At 44.5% G+C, this 24305-nt stretch overlaps 1 protein-coding gene and 2 pseudogenes across 2 annotated transcripts; 1 reads left to right on the top strand and 2 right to left on the bottom strand.

Moving 5' to 3' along the window:
• The first annotated feature begins 1752 nt into the window (after nucleotides 1-1752).
• On the top strand, nucleotides 1753-11241 carry LOC120668272 (annotated as a pseudogene).
• Nucleotides 11242-11558: 317 nt separating this feature from the next.
• On the bottom strand, nucleotides 11559-15798 carry LOC120668255 (annotated as a pseudogene).
• Nucleotides 15799-16598: 800 nt separating this feature from the next.
• Nucleotides 16599-22922, bottom strand: LOC120668229. Of its 2 annotated transcripts, XM_039948083.1 has the most exons (6): nucleotides 21883-22922; nucleotides 20583-21533; nucleotides 19586-20490; nucleotides 18071-19492; nucleotides 17209-17328; nucleotides 16599-16979 (listed from the first exon to the last, which is right to left on the bottom strand). In XM_039948083.1, exons 1-6 carry the CDS (start codon nucleotides 22714-22716, stop codon nucleotides 16745-16747), a joined length of 4467 nt encoding a protein of 1488 aa, XP_039804017.1. In that variant the 5' UTR covers nucleotides 22717-22922; the 3' UTR covers nucleotides 16599-16744. The 2 variants fall into 2 exon arrangements, with proteins under 2 accessions (XP_039804017.1, XP_039804016.1); XM_039948082.1 differs by having other exon boundaries at nucleotides 18071-20490; nucleotides 21883-22917.
• Nucleotides 22923-24305: the final 1383 nt, after the last annotated feature.

Below are 24305 nucleotides of genomic sequence, written 5' to 3'. Positions count from 1 at the left end.
ATCAAGAGGCCATGCCGTCAAGGATCAAAAGGCCATAGTTGTTGTCGCAGTAGATCTATCCGGCCACCATCGTTGCACCAACGCTACCATCGATCTTCTCCTCGAATCGACGCCATAGCTTTCCTCATGGTTAGAGATATCAATGATCTACGAAGGAAAAGGATTGGATTGATGGAGATTGGGAACGAAGGTTCTACAACGAGATTGAGATTGGGAGAGGGGGCGAGGGGAGAAGGAGGGGGCGGGTTGTTACAAGGGGCGAAGAGGAGAGGATACCATGCTGCCTCTCTTATTGCTAGGGTCTAGGTGGGCCCTGCATCCCACATAAAGGAAAGTAGGTGGGGTTGGCGGAGGGTCGCAATCATGTGTAGGCCGGAAGAAATCACGTGAGGTGCTCACACCAAGATGGCGGCGCCTAGCGTTGTAGCTATCACTTCGGCCCAAGAAATATATATCAATTGGAGAAAGAAGGATGTCTAAGACCGAAGGACTTGATTGCAAGCCTAGATAAGATTTGACATATCTTCAAGGACCAGGATGAAATGTCACAACGAAAAGATCTAATAGGAATTTTTTCTTTTCCGGATTGGATGGTCCCTATTTCTATTCTGTAGATGACGTGGAATGCTGGTATTATCAAAGAAGACCATTGCCTATAGAAATATAAAATAATGTTATTTTCTACAAGTTCTTTTTGTGTGTTGTATTAGATGGATATGTTGATGGGAGAAGATTTTTTCCATCTATTGATGAAAGGGAGTAATGCTTGCATGGCTTGATTATGCCTTCCATATGTCTCTGTCTTCTCTAGACTTCATTTTAATTCAAACCCAAGATATGAGGAAGTGCAAGATTGCTATCAATTCTTTCATCTTGGTTTACCTCCAATTAATTAATCCATGCTCACACCATTCAAATTTAGGCTGTCACTTTTAGTCCTACTAGGGAGGAACTAAAAGTAATTTAGAACATGTACAATCAAGAATGCAAACCGAGAACATTGTTTCGAGGAACAATTCATTACTTCAGCCTTTTATTAATTCATTACAGAAGCAAGGGTTAAGATATACTCTCTGAGCCCGATACAATTTAAGAAATATAGGCTTCATCAGTGTATCTTCTTCAAGGAATTCCTGTTCTGTTTTGTGTCCCATGGTCCTTCCCTCAAAATATAATTCTTTGGAAAGTTGTAACCAAAATAGTTTAGCAATGACAGTATTGATATGCTGGACTACCATTCAGCCCATCAAAACATTATAAAGAGAAGCCCGTTAAGGAGTGGCAGGCAGAAGCCCATCCTTTATGCCTCACGGTGGTGTTCAGAACTTAAGATGCATCTCTTGTTAGGGGCCGATTAGTTCCCAAATCAAAATTTTTGGGTGTCACATCAATGGTTTGACCAGATGTCGGGAGAGTTTTTCGGACACTAATTAAAAACTAATTTCAAAACTCACCTGGAAACTGTGAGACGAATCTTTTGAAGCCTTTGACTACATCATTAGCACATGTGAGTTACTGTAGTACTTATGGCTAATCATGCACTAATTAGGTTCAAAAGATTCGTCTCGTCGTGTACATCCAAACTGTGCAATTAGTTTTATTGTTTAATTACATTTAGCGCTCCATGCATGTGTCTAGTTGAGGTGAAAATTTTTGGGAAAATTTTTGGGAACTAAACGCCCCCTTAAACGATTGAAATTAATCTAAGTTCTTAAAACTGATTAAATTTTGTGCATGGATTTAAATTCATACACACACGGAGAATTGGAGAGTCGGTCATGTTTGTGGATGTTGGAATGAGCTGAATTTTTGAATCAGAATAATTGGACTTCCGAAATGTTTCGTTGTTTCCCAAAATTCCCAATCCACTTCTTCTCCACGGGGAAGCAATTCGGATTAGTTTCATTTCCAGCAGCGCCTCGAGCTCAATCCGGGATCCCAAGCCCTCTACCCAGGCTCCGGCGGCCGGCGGCGGCCCTCCTGTTCGCGCTGCCGCTCCTGCTCTCCGTCTGCGCCCGCGGCGGCGGGGACCTCCGGCGGGTTGTGGAGGTCCCGGGCGAGCCGGGGTCGGTGGTGTGGGCAGCGCAGCTGTCGGACCTCCACCTCAGCGCCTTCCACCCGGAGCGCGCCGCCGACTTCCGCCGCCGCGTGGGCGACGCGCTCGCCGTGGTGAACCCCGCGCTCGTCCTCATCACCGGCGATCTCACCGGTAGGCTTACTGGTTCCTGCCTTCTTCCCTTCGCGCGTGGTTGGAATTTTGGTTTGGTTTATTCAAGGGGGTTCGGATCTGGTTCTAGTTTGACATGTGATTGTGCATTTGAGTTGCTGCTAAAAATCTGACAAAGCAGGCACAATTTTGTGCCATGGGTGCCACGATGCTGTATAGTTTTGTGCTGCAAAACAACACCAACTAGCCCTCTATTGTATATTGCCATACAGTCAGCACTGCAAAACAACACCAACTAGCCCTCTAATGAACACGATTGGAGCAGAGCAATTGCGCCCTTATACATTGAATTGCACATTTGCAATCAGCAGCCCAGAGCTGTGCTGTGCTTCTCAGACACTGAGGTATGGAGATAAGCTGCAATGCAACAATCCAACACTCAGGGTTGTGAGTCCTGAGAGAGGTTTTATGGTGAAGTCAAGTGAGTGGGTTGGGTGAAAGAGTGGAATGAAAAGAATAGGATTGTGTTCATCATGCCATAGAGTATAGATAAGCTACGAATTTGCCATTGATTGTCATTTTTTGTGTCAGAATTGGGTTCCTACTAAACCTATGAATTTGCTTCAATCAACTGTGCCATTTATGATAGGCAATGTGTCAAACATAGTTCAGAATTATTCTTGAACTAATGCACCATTTATGACAGGCAATGAGTCAAACAAATTTTACACTTTTTCATGCTCCAATGTTGAAATGATGTTATAACCTAGGATGCTTGTTTACAGCTTGATTTGACCAATAGTCCACAATTTGTTCTGTCAAATAATGGCACCCATCATTTCTGACTACAGTTGATGTCATTTGAAATGGTTCTATTTCGCTTTTTACCTGGTCGTAGTGACATTTCAACTACTCTTTTTTCTGGCATGATCAACATCAGTATTGTCGCAGAATATTTATTACACTTTTCCTCTTTCAAGATCAATTTCTGTAATATTGAGTATGCACTAATATGTGCATTCAATTTATTGAAATGCTATCTCAAATGTCATGCTTGCAAAAAATGTTTTTTGTCGATTTATGTTATCAATGGCAACTTTGCAGTGTGTGTGCTCATTTGGTCAATCGAAAAGGGAAATGAAAAGAATAAGAAAAAGTCTACATCACCCCCTCACCTATGGGCGTGGACTACATAACCCCCCAAACTATGAAATGGTCTATATCACCCCCTGAACTTTCCAAAACCGGTCAAATTACCCCCTAAAGCAGTTTCGAAAAATCATAGTAAATCACAGAAAAATCATAAAATGGAAAATCCAATTGTGTTAGACTCCAAATGAATAGATCTACACAATGAACATATAATATGGTATGTTTTAGTATAATTTTTTTGTTGTAGCTTTAGATCTATGCTTTTCTTCATAGCCGTAAAAAAAATGTACTAAAGCATACCATATTATATGTTCACAGTGTAGATCTACTCATTTGGAGCCCAACACAATTGAATTTTTCATTTTATGATTTTCCTGTGATTTACTATTATTTTTCGAAACTGCTTTAGGGGTAATTTGACCGGTTTTGAAAAGTTCAGGAGGTGATATAGACCGTTTCATAGGTTAGGGGGTTATGTATTCCACCCCCATAGGTTGGGGGGTGATATAGACTTTTTCCAAAAGAATAATATGTATCATGTAGGCTTAGAAAGTAACAGAATATAGGTTTTATTTTCTGTTCTTTCAGATGTAGAAAGGCTTATTTTTCTTTTATCTTCTATTCTTATGCTCAGATGCAAAAAACAAGGATTTGTTATCGTCAAGGCAAGACGAGTCTGAATGGATTGAGTATGCAAGAGTTATTGATGATGTTGTTAATAGGAGTGGGCTGAACAAGGAAATATTTTATGATTTACGAGGTAATCATGATTCATATGGAGTTCCTGAGGTTGGTGGCATGTTTGATTTCTACAAAAAGCACAGCATTAATGCAAGATTAGGACGGACAGGTGCTGTCCAAAGTATAACATTACAGGTTGGTTCCAGTCAGCCCAAATCCAATTAATCTTACCAAGAAATGATGCATATTATGACTACTGTTGCTAGTATGGTTTAGTATAAGTTCACTATGGGTTTGCTTTGAGTTTACATAATCTTTCCTGGTTTAATTTTTGCAGAATGGTGGCAGGAAGCATTTGTTTGTTGGATTTGACAGTGCAATGGGTGCTGGTCTCCGAAGCCCAACAAATATATTTGGGCAACCTACAAATCAGTTACTTTCTGATTTAGATGCAGCACTTTCACAGTAGGATAATCAATTTTCAAGTTCCCAGATAACAAAGATCGCCTTTGAACATTTCCCTATATCCTTTTCTGCATCGACAACTTCAGGAAGAAATATTAGAGATGTTTTTTCTGAAGCATTCACTCTCCGCTTACTTGTGTGGGCATCTTCATACAAATTTTGGAAGAAACCTGAAATGCCATCATACTTCTGAGCAGCATCAATTTTCTTCTAAACAGTATTTTCAATTTGATGTACACGAAGTTATGTCAACAGCTGTCAGTAATGGTAATTGTTCTGCAAGGACGGAGTCTGTAGCAGAATTTTGGGAGTGGGAGATGGGTGATTGGCGAAGTGCCAGGAGCATGAGGATTCTAGTCATTGATTCTGGTCATGTCTCATATGCTGACATAGATTTCAGATTTGGTTCTAGAGATGTGATCGTAGTACCCACCTTTCCGGTGGATTCACGGTTTATGCTGAGATCTTCAGATCCTCTTGATTTTATTTGCCAAGAGACAAGTACCACACATCTTGGGACTGTGAGAGCCCTTGTCTTTTCAAGATACAAGATTGAATCTGTAACTGTAAAAGTATATGAATTACATTATGGAAGTTTTCATTTGGTACTAAAGAAAGAAATGGAAAGAACTAGTGGAAAGGGAGCTAGAGGAGCTATGTATACATTCACATGGAACTGGAGAGATTTTTTAGATGATTCACCAGATCGGTACTGGCACCAGATAGAAGCAGTGGACATGAGTGGGGAGGTTTACCTCAGCGAACTAAGGCCATTTTCAGTTAATGGTCTAAGTGCAAAAGTTAGTTGGACATGGAAGGAATTTAGAGTAATGGGATGCCAATGGAATCAACTGTAGTACCCAATTATGTGGACTACCCTTACATTTCTTTTTTCATTGGTTCTAGTTCCCTGCACTTCACTCACATTCTTTGAGAATCGATTAATGTTAAAATTCCTTAGACCAAAGATGATCAGAAGAAGTTCAGGAGGCTTTTCACCTGTTAATTTTGATTTTTTTGCAGCTGAGCTTTCGAAGATGTATATCATTTGGTCTGGAATGTTGTTGTATTTGCTATATTTGGTCGTCTTCCCATGGTTTAGTGGCTATGCTGTTATGGAGAATCACAATAAGATGTATTTGCATTACAAAGGCTGGAGCACTAAGTGTCTTGCGAACACCAGTAAAAGGCCATATATTGGTTTCCCTGACGTGATGGTTATTGTTCTTCCTCATCTTCTTTTTGTGGTTTTGCCAGCCTTTCTTGTTATAGCAGCTATAGCAGCAGAAAGAGCTTTGTGTCTAGGTCATGATATCTCCCAGATGGCAAAGAAGGATGATGATCACCATAAAAAGATATGGTACACAAATTATGTTGGCGTGCTTCATTGGTTTAGAAAGATTCTAATACTTCTATGCCTATCAATTGTCTGGAAGCATTGGAAGGTTTGCTTTCCTTTCAACTTGAACTCATATACATGCAAATTTAAGTTATGTGCTGCCTATTGATCTCCCTTAGAACAACGTAGTTCTTTGTTCCCAAATTCATGAACTCTCTTATGAAGAATATAAAATTTCAAGGAGTGATATTTTCTTTCCTTAAATTATGTGTGTGTTTAGAAAGAGTAATTTACAAACCTGACCTTTCAGAATCATTTTGAACTTGTGTATACCTTTTGTGTTGCCAATATAATGCTCTAGTGGCTTAGTCGTGAGTTGTAAGATGACATTAGAGGTCCCTCTTGGATTTTTCTTCCAGAAGTGACTTAAGTAATTTTTGTTATGAATAAAGTTTAGTTGCTATGGAGTTTAGCTTCACATTGTCTTTTGCTTCATGCAAGGTTTAGGGTGAATAGGGCCATCAATATTCCCTCATTTTGTTTTCTCTGGTATGGTTGTAACACCTCCGGTGTTTAGCACTGTTTTAAACACGCAATTAACATCTAATGACCAAGTCAATTAAATCAGGCTTCTCATATACGTATATGTGATTATGTGTAAGAGTACGAATGCAGTGACATATAAATCGTTGTAATTTTCAAATCAATCCACTTATGCATGTGAAATTGAGTAGGCACCTTCCCCTTGTCTTAATTAACAAATGACTAGTTGGAATCCAGGGGAGAAAACAAAACTTTGCACATAAAATGATAGGTCATTCGAATCACGGTTTTTGGAAATTCAAAATATTTTTTAAACCATAACTCGAATAAAATTTTGCCCAACACAAAAATTGTAGATCTCTAAATTTCCTATAACTTTGATGTTCACCGTTTTTCAAGTTTCAATACAAAAAATTGAATCAATTTGAGTCAAACTTCGGTTGACCCTCTTCTCTCTCTCCTCCTTCCTTCTCTCTCCCTCCTCTGTTTTCCTGTCCACGGCAGCGCTAGCGGCGCTAGGCCTGCCGCCGCTCGTTGTGCCGTCGCTACGCCCACTGCCGCCACCACGCTGAGACCCAAGCCCGTCCATGAGTGCCTGCTGCTGCACGCCCCGAAAGCCACACCCCGACGGACGCTCGACGACAACCGCGGGTAGCCGAGCTCCTGCACGCACGCAGTTGACCAACGAGCGGAGCAGAGTGGCATGCCTGCCGCCGCTCGCCAATGCCGCTTTGCCGGCTGCGCTCCTACTCGTGGCCTTCCATGATGAGCACGCCAGCGCCTAGCCCCGTCACCCCTGCGACGCCGCTTTCTCCTCGCCGCGCCCCTGCCCAGCTCGACGAGACAACGTGCCGACGCCGCACGCCATGGCGCACGCGCGCTTGCCCGAGCTGCTGCCCGCGGCCGGCCTTCAATTCCACGCGCCACCGACACCCCCAGCCCCTCCACTAGCCTCCTCCCTCCCCTCTATCGCTACAAAAGGGCCAGCGAAGCCCCTGCGCGCCCAAAACGCCGCCGCCCCTCGCCATTTCCGCCGGCGAGCAGCAGCTCGCCGTGGCGCCACCCCTTCGCCCCGTTCCAGCCTCCACCGAGCTCCAAACCACCACCACACCGGCCTACTGAAGTCGCACGGCCGGGCCTCGTCCCTCCTCTTTTGCCGTGGAGCCTCCGCCGCGACACAGAGCCGCCGCCGGGCGCCTGCCACCGCGGAGCCCCCTCCTCCACCCCACCTCGTCCCAAATCGACACCCCAGCCACCTTCTCCACCTTCCACTGGACCTCCCCGGCCCGAGCTCGACCGCCCAGCACCGCCGGACCGCCGCTGCACCACCACCCGCACCGCCGCCGGCCATGCTCGCCGTGGGCAGGCCGCGTCCGGCCGTCCCTAACCCCGATTGGACCCATCACGAGGTAGCTCTCGACCTCCTCGAGTTGTTCCCCCACGGGCCCCTCGCCGGAATTCGGCCCGCACCATCCGCCCCTGCTCCATGTCCGGCCAAGGGCATGGATGCGAGTCCCCAAATCTTTCCAGGGGCCTAGCCGCGAATCCTTATTTTCTTTTTGTTTTCAAAAACAGCGAACTTGTAAAATCGATATAAATTTGTAGAAAAATTGGAAAAATGCAAACTCAATTGATCTGAGTTCCTTGTTACTAGATCTACAACTTTAATTACATGCCCTTTTTCATTTGCTCACTGGTTCTTGTTCTAGATTAAATACAATTTTATTAGGCACTTAATTAGATCTCAAGTTCTATAAACTGGATGGCTACCATTTTCGGTCAGTATGTTGCATGTTAGAAGATTAGCCTTGTGTAAAAGTTTGGTCGTCATTTGACACTCCTAGCTATAGATTTTATTTAGGCCTTTATGTATGCCTAGGATAAATAGTTTTATTTATCCAAATTGTTCTGCTATGATTCATGGATTTAAACTTTTACAGTACCTTTAGTCTGGTTCCCAGTTTCTACAGAAAAAGTTTGAGAATTTTTAGTTTACCCCAACTGGACCAAATGATTTTTGGTATGGAGAAATACTTTAAATCAAGAAAAATAGTTCCTATGCTTGGAAAAACATGATATTTGGACCATAGGTCTATTACCATTACTATCATGGTTTGGCTTGTACAATTTAATTTGTATTCTAGTAGTAGCAGCTTTCACTATTTTTAATGATTAATCTGCTTGATGAAAATGTCTGAAATTTTTGACAGTAGGTTTGTGTCTAAGCAAAGTACTCTGGATAAAAATCTCAGCACAGGAAACTATCTTTAGCAATAGTTATGAATAATCTATGTTTGTTCTTGAAAAATAGCTTTTATGAAAAGTCAAAACCCTCACTTATTTAATGTGAAATAGTTAATCTAGATAATACTCTATAAACGATTGTCCAAGGAGATGTAAATGAAATGTTTTACAACTTTATAGTGAAGTAAATAATAAATTGTTATCGTCACACAACTCATACATGTGCATTTTATATAGATACGACTACTCTCGCTGACGGTACGTACGAGCTGGTGCCGGAGTCCAAGAGTGAGCAGTGTGAAGCTCAAGTGAATCTAACTGAAGCCACTGAAGACCCGAACCAAGTTTCGGAAGAGACCAAGGCTAGCTATGCTCAGGAAGGCAAGCCCCGGAGTATGACCTATTACTTTCAATTTTATGCAACTTATTATTTCTATATACTTGTGCATTTAAATTTACAGAAGTTGATTGAAACCTTAGTTGCATGATCCTAGGTACCTATGTTTGAACACTAGTAGGTTTAGGTCGCTAGACAGCTAAGCTAATGATTCAGTAGAAGTCGAGTGATTTCCTGTCACTCGCGAGCTTATAGGAGTTGAATGTCTACTACATACTGCAATCATAAGGCTCACGGCGGGATCATGGGACTCCGTCGGTTTAGTGACAATGTACTAAGGCCGCAGTGTGTGGTAGTGGTTGTTAAGCGTTTGAACGTACTAACCACATATCGAGAAATATGGTAATCGGTAAGCTTAAGTACCTGATTGGACCGGGGCGTGGGACATACCACCCCACCGTCAGCGGGTGCAGAGTCGTCATACTTGTAGTCGAGGGCGATGAGCCTGTCCCGCGAAACGAGAAGAAAGGGAAAATGTTGCATGGGTGACTTCGCTCCCCATGCGTGTGTGTGTTAGGTTTGCCTTGCAAGATTAATAAACTCGATTCGAATCGATTCGCCGCTCACGGACAATGAGACTGCTTATCACTTTTGCCACATAGAGTAAGAAGTGGAACAATGATGATGATGAATATGGTTGAATGATGAAAAATAATTGTTTTCCACCATGTATGCTATTGGATAGATGCTCACTTAGAATGGTTAATTGAATTAGAATTTTGAAGCTAAAATTGGAAATTAAGGATTTACTCTTAGTTGTTTTTCGGCGAAACAAACCCCTCCAGCCAAAAATCTTGTATGTTTAGGTAGTGGGCTAAGTATACCCATAGTCGGGTAAGTCTTGCTGAGTATTAGTATACCCAGCCTTGCTTGTGGCTCAACTTTGTTTTCAGGTGATACGTTTGAAGATCAGATAGCTAGCTTGACTTGGCCGTGTACTTTACCTCCTGGTTGGTCGGTGGAGTGGGATTCGACTCCGGCCAACGATGACAATGCCGAGTGATGTTATGTACGGGCTTCATCATGACATCTTGTATCGTCGTTTAGAACTCGCTTTATTTCCGCTGTAGTTGAAATCTAAACTACTTTAAATTTGAATTTCACGTACCTTTCTGAGATTTCGAACTTGGTTTGTAATAATTAAGTTAAGACTCAGTAATGTAATATATTTATGAAATATTGTACTCTCTGGACTCATCTTCATGTGAGTTGCATGTAAGCTTTGGGTTTCGATTGCCGCTCAGGTGGTTTCATTGGGACTTTACCCGACTGGACTGTCGGATTACTCCGTTTGAAGTGCGTGTTAGTCGGGATTACCTTTATGGTGATGGTTAGTGCACTTGAGCCGGATTAATTCGGATGGTTCTGCCATAATGGTGAAGTTAAGGACTGCCTTTTTCAAAGGCTGTATTAAATACTATAGCTATTCTGTGCATGGAAAGATTTGCCATGCACCCCAATCGCCGTCGTTGCCTTTTTTCTTTTCTTTGCTGCTCTCTGAATGTAAGTACAGTATGGAGTTATTGTGATAAGCTATCCTTTCATGAGATTGTGACCTTGGGCAGCTGCGAATTTTGATGGTCCCTATGAGGAAATTTCTGATCGAAGAGGATGGCTTCTCATTAGAATTGCATAGAGTAAATGAATGTTGAATCTAGTAGCAGGTGGTAGGCACTTGTTGAGCGGTGAATAATTTTGTGGGAATTATTTAATTCCTAATAAGGTTGTTTTTTTCCCTCCGATTGATTGAGTTATTTTATTATGTGGTGGTCACATACTTGTAAACTGCAAGCAAATCTGTGAGCTTCCACACTAACAAGCACTTATCTGCAGCATTTCAGAGGTATCGTCAGGGCATATGAGGTTAATCCATTCATGGATGCACCCGTCTACTGCTTTGGTGTTCCAGCACTTCTGTGGTTGGTCATATTCAGGAGTTCATCTGTAGGAGGCATTTATAGGACCGTTTTCTCGCAGTTATACAGTGGAAGGTGAAATTCTATAGTTTTAGAAGAACATTTCTGAAAAATGTAGAACAGGTCCCTTGACCTTAGCTGCCTCGTTCTTTAAAGAAAAAACAACTGCATTCGGTCAGTGACAGTATTGACTCAGCTGTGAAGGTATGAATGCTAAATACATGAGACAACCTGATTGTATTCTTTTTCTTTTGGAAAGGGGCCATTCTGTACAGTTTTAAACGGTGTACTTCATCCCAAAACGCAATTCGTTTTAGTTTTCCTCACCTCTTCCTAATGCTGAGTTCTACACTATTGAGTTACTTCTCAATCATTCTATCCTCATTTTTCGTTGTTCTTAATTGTACTAGTAAATGAGCTCCTTCACCTTCATTTTCATATTAATGACTCATGCTCTAAATGATTATCCAAGAGTCAATGCTTGAATGTAAGCATGGTTATTTCACACACATAACACCATCTTGTTCTTTTTCCTCAAGTTGGAGAAGGTCCCACCATGGCTAGGTGTTGCCACAGTTGCTAGCAGGCAGTCCTCATAGCCAAGTTCAATGTCATCGTGAGTTTATTTTGCTGCATGCTTTGCTATTGCAAAAATTTCGGCCCAGTAAAAAGTAATTAAAGAAATTCAAATAATCAAATTACAATGTCTTGGGTTCTCATTTTTTCTAAGATGAAATTCAAATCCAGGGATTTTCTTGTATACAGTCTAAACAAACTTAGAATTGTTCAAACGGGTTGAAAGTACCAAACTGAATGTAACAATAAGGGGCATAACGAGGAAACTTGCATGCATAGCAGGTAGCCATAATTTTGAACAATTCAAATTACATAACATTGAGAGGTAGGGGTGGCAAGATTGAGTGGCCACAACAATTTGTACTCAGCTGGTTTGCATGGTGCAAACAGCCACAAGTTCCTTCTTCCTACTGTCCCTACATAATCCATGGCGAGAGAGCTTGGACCCATTCATGAAGATCACTGAACGCAGATAATTTCCATCTTTCTCTGTATTTTGAATCATTTCTTCATACTGCACATGTGCCCAATTTTTGCGGAAGTCTCATGCATCGAGGAAGTGCATCAATCATATCAGCTCAAGGGTTGAATTGATGCAGACATCTTTGCACTGCATGCACCCTATGAATGAAAATCCACATCAGCAGAACATATTGAGTGGAACTACAGCCTAGTGTTGAAATAAAAATCTGACGGGGAATACCTGATTCAGTGGATCATTGACCATTTCCTATTTTTATGCACCATAGGAACAGGAAGCTTCAAGAACTAAAATGTCACCTTCTGTGATGCATGTATATGAAATTTCACTTTGAGCTGGTATGTGCTTCACCATATTCCGATATTTCTGAACAAGATGAAAAACAAATGTGTTCTGAACATTATCAAAAACACTTTGACATGCTTTTTTGTTCCATTCAGATTCAGAAAAGTACAGGCTATATAACAAAAAAAAAAATCCAAGTATAGCTACATATCCTTGTGGGGGTTTGTATCGAAACTCCTAGCAGTGATATCAAATTTGTGATTTTAAACTTTTGATGTTTGCAAGAAAGAGGTCGTTGTGCCCTTGTTATAAAATTTGGAATATCATTGCATCCACTTGATCCAAATAAGATTGAATCCATATGCATGACTGTGGAAACTCTAAGGTGCCACTTCATATACTTTTGTTGTTCTAATGAATGTAACATCTAGGAGACATATGCTGTTCTCATGGATGAGAACAAATACAGTATTGGTGGTGAAGTAAAGAAAAACAATTGCAGAAATATGAAAAAAGATAATGAGTTGTGCATATGGAACATGGAAAATTGAAGCATGTGTATTATTAGCTCATAGCAGTCATTTGAAGTTTCGAATATTACCTGACAGAATTGCATTTGCAGCAGGTCACAGTGCCGGATTCTCAGCTTTGGTTCTGATGTGAACTTGGGCAATAGCTTGAGCTTGCTACACCTAGAAATGCTGAGATATCTAAGATTGGGAAAGTGCTCACTGAGCTTTCATGTTCCTCCCAAGCTTTCATGTTCCTGAACTTTAGCGACTCCAGTGCAGGAAACACATTACATACTCTCCTATCACTGCTTGAAGCAATATCTGCAACATCGCCAAAAAATTCGGGCCCAACTAGCTTGACACGTGGCAGTGATTGTACCAAAATGTGTTTAAGAGATGGTAGGCAGCCAAGGGGTGGTAGTTCTTCGCAATTGTGGCAGTCTTTCAGTTCAATAGAAGCTAACCTGTCCAAGGGCAGCCATCCTGACCATGTCGGAGAAAAGGATCCATTATAATGCTTGATACTGAGCTCTTCCAGATCTGAATGAGGCTTGAGGCATTTCAACACCTGATCTTGTGATGCACTAAATCCAGGGCCCTGTCTGTGTGACACGCCTCTCACTGCATTTCCTTGTGGATCACAAAGAGGCTTGTTAAAATTGGTAAGTTCAGACCATTCAAGTGTAAGCTTTTGAATACCCGACTTGTTCCAGAGGTTGGCTGCGGCAGCTTGGGCACCATCCAGGTTGTTTAAACCTGTGATATGAAAATGTCCTCTAAGGTTGATCAGTTCATTCAGATCTTCTATGCCACATCCAGCAGGCTCATTTCCAATGGCAAAAAAAGGTAATCTCTGCAGCCTAGTCAACTCTCCTATCCCAGAAGGCATTTGTATGTTTGAATGTGGGATCTCTAGGAACCTTAAATTCAACAGGAGTTTTATACCTTGAGGTAAGTGAGTAAGAGAAGAACAATGGTTAAGCTTGATCGTCTCCAGGTGGAAGAGAGCAGAAATTGAGTCAGGCAATGTTTGGATGCCGGTGTTATCCAAAGCAAGATAACGTAGATGTATCAGACTCCCTATGGACTTCGGTAACTCCATGATGTTTGTGTTGCTCAAATCTAGAGCTCTTAAGCATTCGAAATCCGTGATCAGTTCAGAAGGAATCTTTGTTCTAAATGTAATCTCCTCAAGGTTTTGCTCTGTCCTTGCAATGAACAGGAAGGTTCGCAGATCATGATGACCACGAAATGTGTTCAAGTGCATTTCTTCAACAGAATAGGACTCCTCACCGACAAAGGACAAATGCCGAAGGCTCTCATCAATTTTCATGGAACAAGGGTGCTGTATCATCCTACATTCATTGCCCGAAACAAACTGAGCAAGCTCCTGATACAGGTCATGCATGGCAAACTTCCCTTCACCGATACCATGAGCTGGGGACGGGTGGAAGAAGCACCTTGACACCAAATCATTGAAGTAGCCATTGGCGATAACTTCAGGGCTGCGGTCTCCTTCAGCATCCACAAATCCTTGTGCAGTCCACAGCTGGACTAGAACATCTTTGTCGAAGACAAAGCCCTTCGGAAACAATGAACAGAACGCAAAGCATCGCTTTAGCGGCATCGACAAGTGATCGTAACTCACCTTCAGCACCGGCAGTACCAGATTCTTCGCCTCACTGCCAGCCCACAGTCCATTCTCCAGTACTTCTTTCCAGTGCTCCCAGCTGATGGAATTGCTGAGGGCACTACCAGCTGCCTCTGCTGCCAATGGCAAGCCCCCACACTTCTTCACAATCTGCTTACCTATCTCGACAAGTTCTTGCTTAATGTTGGTGTCACCGTTTGGCAGTGCCCGTCGCCGGCATACAAGCCAGCAGTCGTCATCTGACAAGCATTTCAGATGGTACACCTTTGGGCTCGCCATCTTGGCAACCTTCTTGCTCCTTGTCGTCACGACGATGGTGCTCCCCGCCGCGCATCGGCTCAGGGGAGCCGTAATGCAGTCCCAGTGGCTGGGATTGTCATCCCAGACGTCGTCGAAAACGATCAGGCACCTCTTCCCTGCAAGGTGCTCAACTATGAGCTCATGAAGCGTGCTCAGCTCGCCGCAGTCGGGGCGAGATCTGGTGATTGCCTCGACGATCTTGCGCGCCACGCCGACGACGTCGAACTCCAGGGAGACCCAGATCCAGAGCGTCGTGTCGAAGTGCGCCCCGACGGCCTCCATGCCGCAGACGCGCTGCACCAGCGCCGTCTTGCCGACGCCGGCCATCCCGACGACCGGCACGACGGCGTAGCCTCGCCCGTCGTCGGGCGGCGCGCGCACCAGGGCGGCGACCCGCTCGGCGTCGCACTCCCGCCCATGGAGCTCGCCGCCGCAGCCGCGGGGGAGCGCGCTCGCCGCGGGCCCGCGGCGGGGCGCGCCGTCGCCGGGGCGGAGCCGGAGCCGCCTCCTGTCCGACGCGATCTCCTCGTACCGCGCCCAGATGCCGTCGATCTTGCGGCGGAGCCGCCTCACCGGCGCGGCGGCGAACAGCAGCTCCGCTTCCCGGCGCCGCTTGCCGGTGTTGACCGCGCGGAGGAGGTCGAGTTTGAGCTCCTCCAGCTGGGCCGAGCGGCGGGACTCGTACTCGAGCTCCTCCAGCACGTCCTCGGCGCGGAGCTCGAGGTCGCCGAGCTCGGCGAGCCACAGCTGGACGGAGCGGTCGGCGACGGACAGGCGCTCGGCGTCGCGGAGCGTGGCGCGGATCCGGCGCAGCTTGGACCGGAGCGCCGCCAGCTCGTCGTCGCCGACGGTGGCCGGCTCGGACGACGCGCGCCCGAAAGGCGCGAGCAGCGGCGACGCGAGCTTCTTGGACTTGACGGCGAAGTGAAGCAGCGCATCTCGCAGCGTGTGGATGATTGATTTCTCTCCTTTGTCGGCCATTGCAGGAACGCAACGCAATGATGGATAGGGAGAATCGATCAGTGGACTGAGCAAGAAGAAGGGGGATAGGTGGTTCTTGGCAAGCGTTGACGAAGACTGAGTGTTTTTTTTTTTTGAACTCAGTGGTGCTGGTAGTTGATGGCGTCCCCAGCGGGGACGGATGAGGGGAGCGGGAGCCACTGGTTTTTGGGCCGTGTTAGGAGGAAAACGCGAAATTTTTTCGCAAAAAGACGAATATATGTACGGAGTATTAAATAAAATTTATTTATGAAATTTTTTTATGGATGAATGTAACTTTTCGAGATAAATCTAATGAGCCAAATTCCATCATAATTGGCTACAGTGATGCTATAGTACCCACGCCTAATCATCCCCTAAACATACGGTCGAAGGCCTCATTATCCACAGTAACTGCTACAGTATCATAGTTGTGGATGTGGTTTCGTAATTAGACTTTATTTAAGACCTCTAATTAGTGGTCAAAGCACCGAAAAGTTTTCCTCAAAACTTTTTCAGGGGCCATCCAAACACGGCATTGTTTTGTTTTCTCTGTAGCCGACAAAGACTGTGTTTAGTTCGCGAAAAAATTTGAATTTTGATATTGTAGCACATTTTGTTGTTATTTGATGATTAATATTCAATCATAAACTAATTAGTTTTAAAAGATTCGTCTCGTATAAAATAGTTATGCTGTGTAATTAGTTATTTTTATTTGTTTGCAAATTTCTTCTTAATTAAACCTTTTTTATTTGTTTGCAAAATGATTCGTGGACTTAAATTGCTTTTGTTATTCCCGCTTGTTGAATTAGTGTTTGAAATTTTTGACATTATGCACAAGTTATTCTCTTGCTAATAACTTAGGAGAGGTAAGTGTTCATTTGTGGATATAAATTTAGAGCACGCGACAATGTTATAAAACCAGGGACATTACGGACATTGCGTAATTTAGAAAATTCTCAGAGTACTTAAACAACATTCTCGGGGGCCAGGTGACTTGCCACTTGTACACTTGTCAGTCGGCATGCACTTATTATTAATTACATTATCGATCTTCTTAAGAATTCAGTTGTCTCTTTGACGTATGTTCATCACTGGGTACATCAGGTTCCTTTCTTTTACGTGTTGTTGCAGGTTCGGCTGACAGTTCAAGGTGTGGTTCATTGGGGAATTCATGGTTGTGCTCGTATATATACATTGCAGACAGCATGTTGGGATCAGTGTCATTGGGCTGCAAAATCTTCGTTGCACAACATCCTGTTGAGTTTCTGTGAAGGCACCTGTAGTATGACCTGAAATGTTTCAGACATTGTATTAGATACCTGTAAATGTCATCGCATTTATAGAGCACTTGTATAGACAGTATAAAATTGTAACAGAAAAGGTATTCACTATTAGGATGGTAATACAGAATAAGATATTTCTCAGACTTTTTTCTTTTGAGGAAAAAGTTCAATTTACTCCCTTCAAGTGTAGCCAAAGTCTGAATAATCCTCTAAACTATAACTTGGTTTAATTTACCTTGCAAGATTGGACCCAAATATATTCTTTTCTCCATGCTTTTCCCACTTCCAACTGTCAACTTGGAGATCTGTATATGTTGCAGTTTTTAGCACCATAGACCACCTTGTGGGAATATTCCTGTATATGTGAGTAAACAATTAGCAGAAAAAAGAGAAAATAACATACTGCATTATTCCTAGAAAAGTAGAAAATTGCAATCAACAATTTAACGATAATAATATTGCTTCCATTTCAGAATCGAACACACAATTTTGTTCAATTTTTTTTTTGCCAAACTATGAACGTAATTCCAATGTCTGCTAAATTATTCCTCTTTATATTTAACTTCTGTTACCTCTCTAATTCCCTATACTAGTACAATAATATCATGGTTGGACCCTAGGTAGTGAGGTCGTGACTTACCTTTCTCCCTGAGTTAGTTGAAGTTTGAGACAAGGAGGACGAGGTAAAACACAGATTAGTTTTTTCACATATTTTTCTACTATATAATTGGAATGCACGCATAACATCACATTGTTTAGGTAAAAACAGCTTCAATGGCATCTCACGAACTGATATCCCTTTCAGTATTGTTGATCCAACAACGAAGAAAAGGAACTCTAACCTGTACTACCGAGTGTCAATATGACAAGTGGATCATCATGCTTTTGGGAGGAAGGAAACACACATATTTTGAGTCTTTATTGGCATGTAAGCAGGGCAGGGGCATGAAAATATGTTTGCGTCCTAAGAAGTTTATATTTTTATAATAATATAACAATATGAATTACTGCCCTATACAGTTAAATGGCATGCCGAATAGTAAAAGAAAATAGAACGACATGATGGATTTAAGTGATGTGGAAGAGAAATGATTTACCTTCCACTGTCCACTTGCTGTCTGTGGTGATCTTCCAGTGAACTTCCAACCAAATCAAGTTTTGGGCACCTCACAACTCTTAAATTCGAAACAGATAAGGAATATGAATTCATTGATGACAACTCTTTGCAGTCACTAATTTCCAACTTCTTTAACGTTGTCAGTTGATGGGGGAAAATAATAGACCGAATCTTATTAAATCCTTCAATCTTCAGTGACTCGAGTGATGGGAGTTCTGAAAAGGATGGCACTTGACCACCGCAATGTATTGACAGATGCACTAGAGAAAGAAGAGGAGGTAATTCTGTGAGTTTTGGGCATCTACTGATAGAAAGATGACAAATCCGTGGAAAATCTCCTTCAGTAATGCCAACCCAAAACTGCAAATCATACATCTCCCGTAAAGTCAGCACCTCCAGGGATGGGAATCTAAGAGAATGGTTTTCTTCAATGGCCAGAGAATTACTCTCAATTCCAAAGCTTTCTACAGAATTCATTCTCTGTATGAAGAGAGATTTAAGACATGGCAGATCACCAAGGTATGGGAGCTCACTACATTCATGGCAGTTATCAAGTGTAACTGAGACGAGATTGCAAAGGTAAGAGTCCTGCATCCAGGCAGGAAACTGATTTCCAGCATAATTTCGAACGACAAGTTCCATTATGTTTCTGTTAGGTTGGAGATTTTGAAGAATATCATTAGCAATTACTTCTCCCATTTCATCATCCATGTCTCCTTCGCTGTAAGACCACTCCAATGTCAGTGCTTCTAGGAAGTGCTTGCCGACTATGTTTGCTTCTCTGGCATCATCGGCTGTTTTAATATTCTCAAGCCCTGTTATATGGACATGCCCCAAGAGTCCACTCAGATTCTTCAATTCCACAATTGAAGAATGCAATAAATTATTCCCAATGTTAAATACTGTCAGGGTTTGGAGATCTGTCAGCTGTCCTATACCGTGTGGCATGCTAACTCTAATATTGCCCGGTTCTTGTCGCACATCAAGATGTCGAAGCTTTGTCAAATTACTTGTGCTTCCTGGTAACTCAGTAAGGCGACAACAATCCTTGAGTTCCAATGTTTGCAGAGTGTCTACCTGTCCAATTTCAAAAGGAAGGGCCTTGATCTTCGTGTTGTTGAGAGCCAAGAACCTCAAGTATTTCATGTTCCGAATAGAACTTGGCAGCTGTAGAATGTCTGTAGAGCTCAAATTTAGTGCCCTTAAGAATCTATATTTCACATAAAGATCACCATGCAAAACTCTAACAACTGGGAAAAATCTTCTAACAACCAACAAGGACTGCAGATTTTTAATTTCTTTAATCAGAGCAACAGTCTTAAAATCTGATGGAACAAGCGAGAGGTGGGAGATATTTTCAGGAAAACTGCAGAAGGGTTCCTCAGATCTGAAGCATTCATTCCTTGAAACAGATTGTGCCAAATCATGAAACAGCTCATGCATAACAAACTTATCTTCATTATCATTATGAAAGGGAGAGTGCTGAAAAAATGACCTGCAGAACAACTCGTCGAAATAATGCAGGCCAGTCTCTTCTGGTTGACAACCTTCTTCAGGGAAGACAAAACCTTGAGCTATCCATAATCGGACGATGTGATGCTTGCTAAAATTATAATCTTTGGGGAATAAGGAACAAAACTTGAAGCACTGCTGAAGGTGTGATGGCAAAAGATCATAACAAAGTCTTAGTGCTGGTAAGATACCATCAACAAGCATATCCATTTGAGACAAGCCAATTTCTGAATGACACAATAACCCAGTTAGGGATTTTATGCACAGTGCATTACCACCACATTTCTCAACAACCTTCCAGCCAACACTTTCTAACGGAGGGTAACTTTTCATATCTAAACTACCAAGCGCATGTCTGTGGAAAATCATAAAGCAGTCTTCTTTCGGTAGAGAACTCAAGTAATAGGTCTGCGTTGCTCCCATATGGTTAGCGACTTCCTTGTTCTTAGTAGTTGTAATGACAGCACTTCCTTTTGAACAAACATTAAATAGTTTCAGTAATTCATTCCAGAATTGTGGGCTCTCGTTATCACAGTCGTCCAGTACAAGTAAGAATTTCTTGCCAGTAAGTTCTTCTGTTAAAATTTCTTCGAGAACGCTCATTGGGGAATCACAGCAGTAGGAGAAAGTTGTAAATTCTACAATTTTCCCTAGTAGCATCTTTTTGTCACACGCAGGTAACCATATTCTCAAATCAAAAGTATCCAAAATCAATTTGTCATTGTAAATTCGATGAATCAGATCAGTCTTGCCCATGCCGCTTTCACCAACTACGCAAATAGAAATGACTACATGATCACCAGTGACAACACTCTCATCAAAATTAACAGACAGTAGCCTTTCAATAATACTTTGCTCGTGGCACTTATATGTATGAAATGGAACGGCCTAAAGGACAAAAAAGATTGATAACTTTACAGTGAGTTATTTCGAAAATCAACTTATTCTCAAATGGAACTAGTAAGATGAGATTTACAAACCTTTGGGTTGCACTGGGGATGGACCCGGCTCTTCTTCCACCATCTTGACATGTCCAGGTGGTTCTTAAGATCTCGAAAGGAATCAGCGAAACCTTGAATATTGCTATGCGGTGACAGAGTCGCGCACATCAAATTGGCCAGCTTACACTCAACATCCAAGTCTAAACCATGGCAGCCTGATAAATTCAAGTACTTCAGTCCTTGAAGGATGCCAAATGGTTGTGGAAGCTCCTTCAATCCTTTGCAGTATGACAGATTCAGAATCTCCAGTTGGCGAAGCGTGACGAAAGAATATGGCAAGGTCTCAAGTCTGGAACAGCCCGACAGATCCAACAATCTGAGCTTGGAGAGGTCGCAAAGCGACACTGGAAGATTCTGCAGTTTCTGGCAGTTTGAAAGAACAAGAATCTGCAACTTCTGCAGCATTCCTAGTGATACCGGTAATGTGCGAAGAGAATAGCACCGGGAGAGGTTCAAAGCAGCCAGATGATGCAGGGTGCATAGGGAAGGATGCACCTGTGCAAGGCTGCTGCAGTTTGAGAGATCCAAATACAGCAGGCTCCTGATAAATGTGGGCAACAAATAGATAGGGTCAGTCACGTTTGCTGGCATTTTCGGGGAGTCCATCATACTAACATTTGCACGGCCAGCGTATGTCAGATCATCAGAAGCAAACACTGGAATTTCCCGGGTCGCCTTCACTTCGTCAGCTCCAGCTGCGCTCATAATGCCCAAGATACCGCGACATAGAAGGATGCAACGCACGACCAAATGATTAACCGAGATCAATTTACTTGAATTGTGAGGAGCTGCAACGGACAATTCAGGTCTTCCATGTTGGAGGCCCTCAAGTTTATCACCAATGGATTTGACGGTAAGTTGTAATGGGGAAGCTGACTGGAAGAAGCTGCTGGATGTTGCTTTGGAGGAATTCCCAGACACATTTGGGTCCTGTTTAGATCCAATCCCGTAAATGAAAAAAAAAATATCACATCGAATATTTCGAAATATACATGGAGTACTAAATGAAGTCTATTTATAAAACTTTTTGCATGGATGGGCTGTAAATCGCGAGACGAATCTAATAAGCCTACTTAATCCATGATTTGCAACAGTGATGCTACAGTACCCATCCGCTAGTTATTAATTAATTATGGATTAATTAGCATCATTAGATTTGTCTCGCGATTTACAACTCATCTGTGTAAAAAGTTTTATAAATAGACTTCATTTATTATTTCAAATTAGTAAGATTCTTTTGAAATTTTTTTTGCAACGGAACTGAACACGGCCTTCTCACCTTCTCGTGGCTCCCAACTACAAGAACGGCCTGCATCATCCTGCAGTGCAGATCTTGCAGACAGTCTTCGGCGTCGGCGGCCAAGCTCCTAACGTTAGTCAACCAGGCAAAGGACACCTGCGTTCCACTGGAGGTGGAGGGTGAGATGGTGGTTCGAACATGAACAAGCTGCTGGGAGAGGCGCCTGATCGAGGAGGCCGAGCAGGGGTCAGCGAGCTCCAAATTGGGGGTAGCCATGGGCGGCTGCTTCGGGCGACGGTGGGCACCATCCGCGTGCAGCTTCCAGTCCACGAAGAAGCGGCCGTGTCCAGCCGCGCCGAGGCCGCGGTAGAAGGAGACGGTGTCGCCGGCGTGGAGTCCCTTCTCCCTGACGAAGCGGCTCCATTCCTTGGTCATGTAGCATCCCCGGAGCTCCTCCGAGTAGGAGCAGCGGAAGCTCCACTGCTTCCCGTTGGGGTCCTCAAAGGTAAACACGATGCCCGGCAGGAAGGGCCAACAGACCGCATCTTCCTCGGGGATAACCAACCGTTCCCCCACGTCGGCCGGCGTCAGCACCTTGTCGAGCAGGTGCTGCTTCCCAACGGCGGTCGCCGGCGGTGCCCGGTCGCCTCGGCTTCTGCTACCGCCGCCGCCCTTCTTGCTGGACTGGGATCCAACGGAGAACGTGATTCCTGAATCCGACGAGGAAGATTCCTTGACGCGCAGCGGCCGCGGAGCTGGGCCCGGGAAGAGATCGAGTTGGACCTCAACGGAGGCGTCCCCTTGCTCGTCCTGCAATTCCCCCTCGGCAGCACGACACCTACTACTACCTCCACTACCAGGCTCCACCTCCATGGTGGCCGGGTGCTTCTTCAGATCCGCAGCGATTCTTGTTGTTCGTCTCAGCGTTTAATTTGCTCTTCGCTTTTCCTCTCAATTTTCACTTGGGCTCACCAGTTGAGTGTCCACACTCGATTTGTTGAGCATCCGGGTTCGTAATTGGGATTGCGGGGAGGAGGAAGACGATTTGCCTTCTCGGCCAAGTGTTGGCCTTTTTGTTTTGTTTTAATTTCTTGCGAGCATCGGTCAAGGACACTATATGTTTGTGGTAGATGTAAAATCGGACGTGACAACCAGCCATAAACTAGCATGTCTGCGTGGCTGGATAAAACTATCCAATTAAAAGACTTTGGCCGACTGCACGCACACATACGTTGCATAGCATTTTTGGCACGATAAGACTGACTTCAACAGATAGTGCAAACGTATTTTTGCCTCACCTCGGAGTACTGTGCATCATGAAATCGGCGTCCAACAGAGAAGGAATCGGCGCGATGCATTTTGCCTTCGAGGAGAGAGGAGATGTAAAAATGCATCCCCTCTCTCCTCGAATGCATCCGGCGTGTCCTGGGCGGCGGATGCGGGGCGGGCAGCGCGGGGCTCCTCGGCCCGAGGATCCGGCGGCAGGCTCGCGCGAAGGTCTTCGCGGCGGCGGGCCTCGCGCAGAGGTTCGCGCGCGGCAGCGAAGACCATGGAGGGGCGGCCGGAGCAGGAGCCCGCGCGCCATGGCGAAGGCGTCGTCCCGGCCCCTGCCCCTGCCCCCGGCGGCGGGGTTGCTCGGCCCGGGGCCGCCGCGGCCTTGGGCGGGCGAGCCACGCTGCGGACTGCGGGCGGGGAGCTTCGCGCTGCGCGGCCTTGGGCTGGCGACGTCGGCCTCGGCGGGCCGGACTTGGAGCTCGGGGGCGCCGCCCACTGGAGATCGGCGGCGGGCGGCGCGGAGGAGCTTCAATCGGCGCGGAGGAGCTTCAATCGGCGTGGAGGGCGGCGCGGAGGAGCTTCAATCGGCGCGGAGGACAGGAGAGAGAGAGGCCGCCGCTGTGGGAGGTGACGAGCGTGCCCCCGCAGGCGGCGAGCGCCGGGACGCGACCGCGGCTGACGTCGAGGTAGCCGCGGTTGAAGCAGCCGGGCGCGGCCCAGGCGCGAACCCGGCCGCTGTCGGAGGCCGTGAAGAGGAGGCCCCGGGCGACGGCCAGCGCGTGCACGTCGCCGTCGAGGCGGTGCAGCGCGGCGAGGCAGTGGTAGATGGCGACGCGGCGGCGCGCGGCGGCCACGACAGCCCCTCCCCTGTGCGGCCGTGGCCATGGGGGCGGCAAGCGGCGCGGAGGAGCAGAGGACCCGAATGGCCGGCGGAAGCGTCGACTGCATTTGCCTCTCCAACTGTTGGAGAGACTAAAAAAATGCACAGTTTTAACTACTATTCACGGAAGGCAATTCCCATTTGCCTCTCCGATTTGCAATTTTGCTGTTGAAGTCAGTCTAACTATGAGGGGGCAAGGAAAGAAGGAAAAACGGAATGACCTAAGTGTATGCATGCATATGTATACGAGGGAGGAAAAAAATAGGTGGTAGCCATGCACATACATATAATTTCAAAAATAAAAGAT

Source organism: Panicum virgatum, chromosome 2K (genome assembly GCF_016808335.1).
Source record: "Panicum virgatum strain AP13 chromosome 2K, P.virgatum_v5, whole genome shotgun sequence".
Lineage (NCBI taxonomy): Eukaryota > Viridiplantae > Streptophyta > Magnoliopsida > Poales > Poaceae > Panicum > Panicum virgatum.
Note: the sequence above shows the minus strand (reverse complement) of the source record. Positions and strands in the feature narration are given on the sequence as shown.